We start from the raw sequence: 10,000 nt of genomic DNA on the forward strand, positions 1-10,000 counted from the left end.
TTAAAGAGTCCTCTCCTGCTGATGGTCAGGTGTATATCAGTATGTAGTGTCTCTACTTTAAAGAGTCCTCTCCTGCTGATGTTCAGGTGTATATCAGTATGTAGTGTCTCTACTTTAAAGAGTCCTCTCCTGCTGATGTTCAGGTGTATATCAGTATGTAGAGTCTCTTCTTTAAAGAGTCCTCTCCTGCTGATGTTCATGTGTATATCAGTATATAGTGTCTCTACTTTAAAGAGTCCTCTCCTGCTGATGTTCAGGTGTATATCAGTATGTAGTGTCTCTACTTTAAAGAGTCCTCTCCTGCTGATGTTCAGGTGTATATCAGTATGTAGTGTCTCTACTTTAAAGAGTCCTCTCCTGCTGATGTTCAGGTGTATATCAGTATGTAGTGTCTCTACTTTAAAGAGTCCTCTCCTGCTGATGTTCAGGTGTATATCAGTATGTAGTGTCTCTACTTTAAAGAGTCCTCTCCTGCTGATGTTCAGGTGTATATCAGTATGTAGTGTCTCTACTTTAAAGAGTCCTCTCCTGCTGATGTTCAGGTGTATATCAGTATGTAGTGTCTCTACTTTAAAGAGTCCTCTCCTGCTGATGTTCAGGTGTATATCAGTATGTAGTGTCTCTACTTTAAAGAGTCCTCTCCTGCTGATGTTCAGGTGTATATCAGTATGTAGTGTCTCTACTTTAAAGAGTCCTCTCCTGCTGATGTTCAGGTGTATATCAGTATGTAGTGTCTCTACTTTAAAGAGTCCTCTCCTGCTGATATTCAGGTGTATATCAGTATGTAGTGTCTCTACTTTAAAGAGTCCTCTCCTGCTGATGTTCAGGTGTATATCAGTATGTAGTGTCTCTACTTTAAAGAGTCCTCTCCTGCTGATGTTCAGGTGTATATCAGTATGTAGTGTCTCTACTTTAAAGAGTCCTCTCCTGCTGATGTTCAGGTGTATATCAGTATGTAGTGTCTCTACTTTAAAGAGTCCTCTCCTGCTGATGTTCAGGTGTATATCAGTATGTAGTGTCTCTACTTTAAAGAGTCCTCTCCTGCTGATATTCAGGTGTATATCAGTATGTAGTGTCTCTACTTTAAAGAGTCCTCTCCTGCTGATGTTCAGGTGTATATCAGTATGTAGTGTCTCTACTTTAAAGAGTCCTCTCCTGCTGATGTTCAGGTGTATATCAGTATGTAGTGTCTCTACTTTAAAGAGTCCTCTCCTGCTGATGTTCAGGTGTATATCAGCATGTAGTGTCTCTACTTTAAAGAGTCCTCTCCTGCTGATGTTCAGGTGTATATCAGTATGTAGTGTCTCTACTTTAAAGAGTCCTCTCCTGCTGATGTTCAGGTGTATATCAGTATGTAGTGTCTCTACTTTAAAGAGTCCTCTCCTGCTGATGCTCAGGTGTATATCAGTATGCAGTGTCTCTACTTTAAAGAGTCCTCTCCTGCTGATGTTCAGGTGTATATCAGTATGCAGTGTCTCTACTTTAAAGAGTCCTCTCCTGCTGATGTTCAGGTGTATATCAGTATGTAGTGTCTCTACTTTAAAGAGTCCTCTCCTGCTGATGTTCAGGTGTATATCAGTATGTAGTGTCTCTACTTTAAAGAGTCCTCTCCTACTGATGTTCAGGTGTATATCAGTATGTAGTGTCTCTACTTTAAAGAGTCCTCTCCTGCTGATGTTCAGGTGTATATCAGTATGTAGTGTCTCTACTTTAAAGAGTCCTCTCCTGCTGATGTTCAGGTTCATATCAGTATGTAGTGTCTCTACTTTAAAGAGTCCTCTCTTGCTGATGTTCAGGTGTATATCAGTATGTAGTGTCTCTACTTTAAAGAGTCCTCTCCTGCTGATGTTCAGGTGTATATCAGTATGTAGTGTCTCTACTTTAAAGAGTCCTCTCCTGCTGATGTTCAGGTGTATATCAGTATGTAGTGTCTCTACTTTAAAGAGTCCTCTCCTGCTGATGTTCAGGTGTATATCAGTATGTAGTGTCTCTACTTTAAAGAGTCCTCTCCTGCTGATGTTCAGGTTCATATCAGTACGTAGTGTCTCTACTTTAAAGAGTCCTCTCCTGCTGATGTTCAGGTGTATATCAGTATGTAGTGTCTCTACTTTAAAGAGTCCTCTCCTGCTGATGTTCAGGTTCATATCAGTATGTAGTGTCTCTACTTTAAAGAGTCCTCTCTTGCTGATGTTCAGGTGTATATCAGTATGTAGTGTCTCTACTTTAAAGAGTCCTCTCCTGCTGATGTTGAGGTGTATATCAGTATGTAGTGTCTCTACTTTAAAGAGTCCTCTCCTGCTGATGTTCAGGTGTATATCAGTATGTAGTGTCTCTACTTTAAAGAGTCCTCTCCTGCTGATGTTCAGGTGTATATCAGTATGTAGTGTCTCTACTTTAAAGAGTCCTCTCCTTACATGCACACAAACCTGTAGAAACCTTCCAGAACAAACACACGATGCAGCATGAACTTTTTTCTCAGTTTGGTTTTTATTATATTTGGACATTTAGCAAAACACTGCAAAAAACATCCAAAGCGGTTTCGGGTATAAGAGCTAACGGGTTCAACATACATAGAAAATTAAAATCATTGATTGCATTTGTTTATTCAGGAGCGGCCGGTACGAGCCACTGATTGCTATAATGAGACTCGAACGGTGCACCGTCCCCTCTTATAAATTAAAGAAGAAAATACATCACAGACCACACAATAATAAATTACACAAATAAATTAATAAATACATAAATAAATAGAAAACAGTTTAGATAGTGGTAATACAGAAAGGCTTGGTTATAAAGACAAACCCAGCCCCGTGATAAATACGTGTTGAAAAGACAGTTTAAGGCAGTTTGATAGCAGGAGTTTCTAATCCAAAAGGCATTACCGGCTACTCTACTTTGAATATTTCTTGTTTTCAGGCAACAGCTACTGATCCACGAGCTACTGATAAAGCTATATCAGAGTGATGAGATCAGGTTTCAAATCGGCTACAGGTCGTCCCCTCTCTTAGGTCTAGAAGCTAATAGCACTTGTGCAGAGATGCTAGAAAAATAAATTAACAGTCTAACAGGCTTTAAGTGAAGCATGACGTCAGTGTGTGTGTGTGTGTGTGTGTGTGTGTGTGTGTGTGTGTGTGTGTGTAGGGCCAAACACACACCCAGAACAGGCTGAAGTGTCCTAACGCAAGGCACTGAATTTCAACCATGAGGAGGAGTTACACTGCAAAAAATATCCTTTCATTTCTCTGTTTAACTGATTTAATATCGGCTTGAAAATTGGGTTAATTCCTCATTATTTTTATATTGTTATGAGCTACTTTTAATTTGTAATTAATATTGTCTGTTTTATTATGATGTATTATGATGATTTTTGTATTATTTAATGAATTGTACCACGGATATATATAAAGTGTTTTGCTCTATGAATAAAAGGCTTGATTATTTTACAATTATTTGTATATAATATCAAAAATAATAATAATATTAATAAAAGAGCACTTTTTTGAATTAGTATCCCAAAATAAGGCATATTATTGCAAACATTTTGAAGAAATGTACAGTTCAGATTGTTGAAAATCTAAAAATAGCAGAAACATTTGTTGATTTTTAACCACAGAACTAAAACTATGGAGACATGAGATCAGGAGTGACTGCCTCGAACCAAAGGTCGATGTCTTTTCCACTCAATTTGACCAAAAAGTCAGATTTTAGCGCCCGACCGTTGAAATAAACCAGATATGTTTGCAGTGTATCTCTAAAAACCCCTCTCAGGAACAGATCGGGATGTGTGTCCCGGTGTGAAAGCAGATTACCGGACCTGCAGCAGGATCACCTGCCGGTTCTCGGACGGGTGGCTCTTGTTGATGTGTCTCGTGAGCCCCGGGGAGCTGTAGAGCACCGCGGGGCAGTATTTACACGGGAACACCTGGGAGGAGTGCAGCAGGCGGACGTGACGCTCCTGGCTGCCCCTGTTCGAGAAGTTCTCCCCGCAAACCGGACACAGGTGGCAGGCGCTCAGGTTAAGCGGCGCTGCGCTCTGTTCGCGCACCGCTGCCGCTGCTGCCGCCGCTGCTGCTGCCGCTTCGTCGTCCTCCGTTACTTTAGAGTGCTGAGACGCCAGGTGTTTCCGCAGGTAAGCTTGGCGTTTAAACTTTTTCCCGCACTGGTTACAATCATAAAGCCCCTCCTCAGATCCGGACTCTGAGGGTCCCGGGCTGGTTGTGTCTCTGTCACTAGAATCCTTCGCTTCATCCAAAGCTGCTGCTGTTTTACCGGACGCGGCAGATTTGTCGCTCTCCAAGTGCTGCTGCGCGACACTCTGCTGCTGCTTGGGTTTGTGCCACCGCCTGTGCGACGCGAGGTTCGCCGGGCAGCTGAACACCTTGTCGCACTCGGGACACCTGTACTCCACGCGCACGATCCTGGAGCATTTGTGCTGCGCGAGGGCGAGAGGATCCGCGTATTCTTCGCGGCACAGCTGGCAGACGAACTCCCCCAGTGGGATGTATTCCTCCCCGGTGAGACTGGGGGGCTTCCGGTCCACCGGCTCTTTAATCTTGAGCCCGAGCACCGGAGACGTGGTGACGTTATCCTCAAAGTGCAGTTTCCGGATCGTTTTGGTTTTCTTGGACGCTGGTTTTCCTTTGCGCTCGGTGTCGCTTGAATGCCGCTTTGTGTTTGTGGGGAGCGTCGCGGTGGATGCGGTAACGTTGAAGGTTCCGGTGCGACTGCTGTTGCTGGAACCGATTTTCAGATCCACCGGGGCGAAGGGGCGGTCCAGAGCCGCGGGGAGTGCCGCTCCGGTGGGGAAGGACGCAGCGGAGAGGTTGAAGCGCCTCTCGTAGGAGCGCTCGTCGTCCTGGCTGACGGGGCGCGTGGGGCTGTAGAGAGCCTGGTACACCGCCTCGGGGTTACCGAACTGCACCGGTCTCTCCACGCGCTCCGGAGCCACCGCCCCGCACGTGGGAGTCTGTGCGCGCACCGGGAAGGATGCGAGAGGCACCCAGGAGGGACGCGGCAGGAGCGGTGGAGGTGGAGGTGGCACGGCAGCAGCTGAAGGCTCTTCATCCTCGACGCGGACGCGGTACGACACCGGGTTTGGTTTCTTGTTCCTTTTCACTAAAAATCCTCTGGGCATGTTTCTGCTGGATGGAGAGCGGAAGGCACTGTTTTTTGGGGAAGGGAGCAGATCCACTTTCAGGACATCTGACGCGTCTGTTTCTGCCGCTACTGATCGTCCGTTCTGCTCCCTGTTCTGATTCCTTTCACCACAAACATAGCTGCACTCTTTTTAAAGGCGACATGATGACATTGTTCCCGTCACCCCCCCTCCTCGTTGACTCATCACCGACCAATCAGAAGCAGGAGATCTCCCCAGTGGATTTGGGGGAGTGGGAGGATGGAGAGAGAGGAGGTGATTCTCAACAACCTGCCTAATGAGCCTTTCCCCCAATATTAAGACAGTATTCTAACATCCCTGAAACAATGTGGACTTTATCGGCTACAAAAACAATCTCCCTAAAACAAAACGTTAAGGATTCAAAAACCACATGAAAAATACATTGGTTTTTATATAAATGGATTTTAAATTGGGCTGACTACTATTATACAATATCAAAACTGTCCTTTGTGACATAGCAGCATATTTTAGAATATAACATAATTTAAGCAGCATTATTGAATACAACTTAATATAGTAAAGTGATGGATTTTGTAGTATTATGAAAATAATCTTGTTTATATCTTTCAAATAAGCCCGACAGCAGATACACACCTAAATAATAATCTAATAAAACAGAGTTATAATCTGTCAAATAACTTCTGGCAGCAATTTGTGTTCAGATTTAGAATTGAAGACATTCAAAGACTTTCTCAAATATCCAAAAACAAACCGCATTTTGACCAAAACATAATGTCCACGTTTGGGATTAATAAAGTCTTCTTCTGAGATTGATATTCAATTTCATTAAAAAAATATTCTGCACACGAGTCAAATATACTCCTATATGTATATTGTGTTAGTGATTTTATTACAGTGCAACTTTTTACGCTGTGTATTTTACATTGTGTTTCTAATGGATTCTCTGTAAAGTGGATTTGTGTGTGTGTGTGTGTGTGTGTGTGTGTGTGTGTGTGTGTGCAGGAGGGGGGGGGGGGTTGCAGATTGCAAAGCAGATGTACCTGAGGGTTTTATTGTCCCCCCCCTCCACTCTCACCCCCCCCCCCCTGTCTCACACGCGCCAGGAGGCTCTGCTTTCACGGTCTGATGCGTTTCTATAGAAATCTACACGTGCCTCGGCTTTATGTGGGAGGGTGGGGATCGAGGAGAGGGGGGTGGGGGGGGGGCTGTGATTTATCCCCAAAAAAAGAAGGAGGAATCCGTCCGCATAACGATGTCAGGAAGAAGGGGTAACTAAGGAAAAGTGGAACATGGAGAAAGAAGAGCTCCAGAGATGAAAGGGAAGCTCAGAGTGAAACTAAAACACGACACATTATGTTTTTGCTTCTGAGTTATTCTGTATCAGAAACAGAAACGTAAGTCATAGATATTTGGAAAACTTGAGCTACGAACTGATCATAATTAGTAATAGTGAGCTGTCCTTTTTTAATGATATAAAAATAACTATTATTTTCGACTTGAATCTGCGTCTTCGATATTTGAAACGACATCTTTTTAAAAACAGTTTGAAATAAAAAGGAGTATTTTTAGAAATGACATTAAAGTGATAATCAGCATTTCTTGGTGAAATAAGCACAACAGCTCCTGAAGTCATAATACAATTCATTAGAGTTGTAATCTTGAATGTAACTCGTGTCAGGACCTTGTGTTCAGATTTCAGACTGAGGCATTTCAAAGCTCTCCAGGTCAGATGCATATTCCCCCGAAAAGCAGACTTTTACGCGCTTTGATTTGAATCCGGCTAAATACATTTAACCAAACAAAGTGATTGTGTTCTCCCATGTGGCCTTGCAGCATGTGCGCTGGCGTGACAGTTAACTCCGGACATATGAATCCGTCATTTCGCGCATACATAATTAATAGCGAGAGGAGGGTTTCCTGCTTAGCATCACAATGGCTGCAAGCTGTACACCCGTCGTGATTGAAAAGGAAATTGCACAGTGGAAAGAAGGGAGTAGAAGAAGAAGAAGGGAGAAGAAGAAGAAGGGAGTAGAAGAAGAAGAAGAAGAAGAAGAGGTGGGGGCCCTCTCCACAAAAAAAAGAAAAAGCAATCTGGCCCCCGATACCGTCGGCGCGTGCTGTGCGTAATCAGTGCGCTCTTTCTGTGTCACCAAATGGGCCAAACCGAGATTATGTGCGCGTTCAGAGACTGAAAACCCAAATAGTGCGAGCAGGTCAGCCGGATGGGAGTCTGTCTGAGCTCTGAGATGCTTGAACATAATCATTAGTGCGAAGTCAGAGTGTCGAGGTTTGAGGTGTTCTCAAACTGCGACCGTTTACAACCAATGCTGCTTTTTGCCTACAATTCGTATTTTCTTCAATTGTCCGTGTTTTCTTTTGTAAGTTGGGTTTGTCTGTTTACTCAACACGTTTGGATCATATAAAGTCCTTGAAGTGTTTATTTAATAATTGTATGCCATAACAACTATAATAAAACAACATAACAACTCTAAAGCAGTACTTTTGAATATAAGGTCATTAAAGGAACATTAGTGAGTACAGTGTATTATGTATCTGCACTCTAAGTATCCTATGTTTGGTTGATAGTGTATTCGGACTTGTGTATTTATATATATTTATTATTTATCCATCAACTGTTGAAATGCATATATTTACTGTTATTCTCTTATATTTCTAGCTTGCTTACATGAGGATACATAAAACATATCTTATCCCAAAAAGGTCAGAAACAAAAAGGAAACAGAGACATGTTGATGTTCTTGAAACCTCATAATGCAGCTTGAACAGACACAAAGTAAACCATCAGATGTCTAATAACTCACAACTACAGAAGAAGTCATTTGAATATTATAATCAACACAAACGGCTTCTTTATAACTTAAAAAGCAGCATTATTAGAATGAAAGTGCGTTAGAGTCACACCGAGTCAATAACACTGACTGCATTGCAGACATAAAGGAAGGACGTTGCATCTTGTCTGTGGAGTGACAGCGTCCGCTCGATGGTGACAGCGGAGGAATTCAGTGTAATCTGCATTATGTAAATATAAAGGCCTGATTCCTGTAGTATGAACACCAGCAGGCTGCAGGTTGTTTAGCTGCGGACATATGTTGTTGTGTGTGCGGTTATTTTTCAGCCTCATTAACATACAGCTGTAGAGTGACACCCCCCACCCTCTCCTCCCATTTTGTCCCCTCTTCTCCTCCCCCATAATGCCTTCATGTGCAGCCTGTGATTGGTCACGCTGCTGCAGAGTCACAGTTACAGTTGGCACATTGTGGAGGAGAGGTCTGTGGAAACAAGCGTTCAAACCCTCCTTCCCTTCAAACTGCAGCTCATGTCAGTTAGAGACCATTTATCAGGTGCTCGTCTACGGAGGGGAAGAACGACTGAAGTTTGCACGAGACAAATGTCCTGGAGAAGTCAAATTAAGGTACACATTTAAAGGACTTAAAGTCACTCAGTGTGAAGTGTTTACAGGTAACATTACATTCATACAAACACTTTTCAGTAGCTTCAAAAGTCCCTTAAAAACGGTATTATCTTGATTAGTAAATAAGGAATACTTACTTTACAGTTAAGTGACTTTTCTTCAAGGAATTATTCTTGTAACGTTGCTGCTTTGCTTTCAACACCACTGTAATCATTAGAACATTAGCAGACATACGATCACCAACGATATCATTAAGGGTTAGGGATTCATCGTAATCACATATTACTGCTTTTTGCTTATTTCACGTGACTTTAAGCTCTTTGGGTTTCAGACTGAAATCATCTCTGCCTTTTTATAGAAGCAACTATGAACCAATTACTCTAGAAAATAATTGTAGCTTTTTGTGGTGTCCCCCTCGCTGTATGCGTTCTGCATGTTTTAGTGCATGTAAATGGTCTGCAAAGGCTCAAATCCCTGGCCGTTCCTCAATGTGGAGTGCAACTGCTGCGGAGCCACTATTTCAAGTATACTAGGTCATCGAGTGGAGCCGAATGCTGGGCATTCAAACAGTCCTTCGGCGCCACTCGATGACCTAGTATACTTGAAATAGTGGCTCTGCAGCATGCTTACTCCACATTGAGAAACGGCCCCTGTGTGTCCTTCAGAGGGAGTTTCTCTCACTCCCTTCAGCCTGGAGCCAAATGAGCAACTCCACACTTCCAGATGTTATACGTTTGCAAACTCGTATTCTACAAACCCAACAGACTCACGAAACATCACTTTAAAGGTCCCATGTCATTTCTACTCATCATAGTTCCATCGTTGAGGTCGACTAGAATAGATTCACTTTGTTCAATGTTCCAAACTCACAGTGGTTTCTCACAGCATCTCTGATAGTCTGTGCATTCACTCTCTGTGCTACACGCCTTGTTGGAGCTCCTGCCCCCCCTCCTCCTCCCTGTGAGCCCACTGTGCTCTGATTGGTCGAGACGTTGCAAGGCTCGTTGCTGCGAGGAGCGGACAGGCTTCCGTGTCGGCGATGCAGCGAGAACAAGCTAAACTCATCCTGAGCACACAAACACTCACAGCCGAAGTAAACACAATAAGTGTGGCTTGATATTGAGGAAGAACAAGGTTTATAACGCTGTGAGAATGGGTCTGCGGAGAGCATTCCTCCGCCATCCCAACGTAGCAGCCCGAAAAACGTTTACCCATTGAAACAGTCGTGATAGATACCTTGTTTGTTTTAAACATCATAAATACACAAACAACAATGAATACTTACAGGTTGTGTACCCGAATCTCCCGCTGGTCCAAACAAAGTAGGAACAGCATCGTTCTTCAGTGCCCTACGCTGAACATCCGGCATGAGTCCTGAAAGGTTTGAGAAGCTTTGTTTCGTGAAAGGCTGGCAGAGGGTGTGGCCTCTG

The 10,000-nt window shown here is 43.2% G+C and overlaps 2 protein-coding genes across 2 annotated transcripts in view; both read right to left on the reverse strand.

Annotated features, from left to right (window-relative positions):
* Nucleotides 1-2,468: 2,468 nt before the first annotated feature.
* On the reverse strand, nt 2,469-6,090 carry LOC117537821 (insulinoma-associated protein 1a-like). The gene has a single exon (XM_034203193.1). It carries the CDS (start codon nt 5,132-5,134, stop codon nt 3,806-3,808), a length of 1,329 nt encoding a protein of 442 aa, XP_034059084.1. The 5' UTR covers nt 5,135-6,090; the 3' UTR covers nt 2,469-3,805.
* Nucleotides 6,091-7,882: 1,792 nt separating this feature from the next.
* Nucleotides 7,883-10,000, reverse strand: part of cfap61 (cilia and flagella associated protein 61) — a 55,606-nt gene continuing 53,488 nt past the window's right edge. Inside the window, exon 25 of the mRNA XM_034203220.1 lies at nt 7,883-10,000. This exon is cut by the window's right edge and continues 710 nt beyond it. The gene's annotated coding sequence lies outside the window, so the exon portion shown is untranslated.

This window comes from Gymnodraco acuticeps, unplaced genomic scaffold (genome assembly GCF_902827175.1).
Source record: "Gymnodraco acuticeps unplaced genomic scaffold, fGymAcu1.1, whole genome shotgun sequence".
Classification (NCBI taxonomy): Eukaryota; Metazoa; Chordata; class Actinopteri; order Perciformes; family Bathydraconidae; genus Gymnodraco; species Gymnodraco acuticeps.

Excerpts from the sequence above, each read along its gene's own strand:
- LOC117537821 (XM_034203193.1), bottom strand. The coding sequence starts at position 5,134 with ATGCCCAGAGGATTTTTAGTGAAAAGGAACAAGAAACCAAACCCGGTG.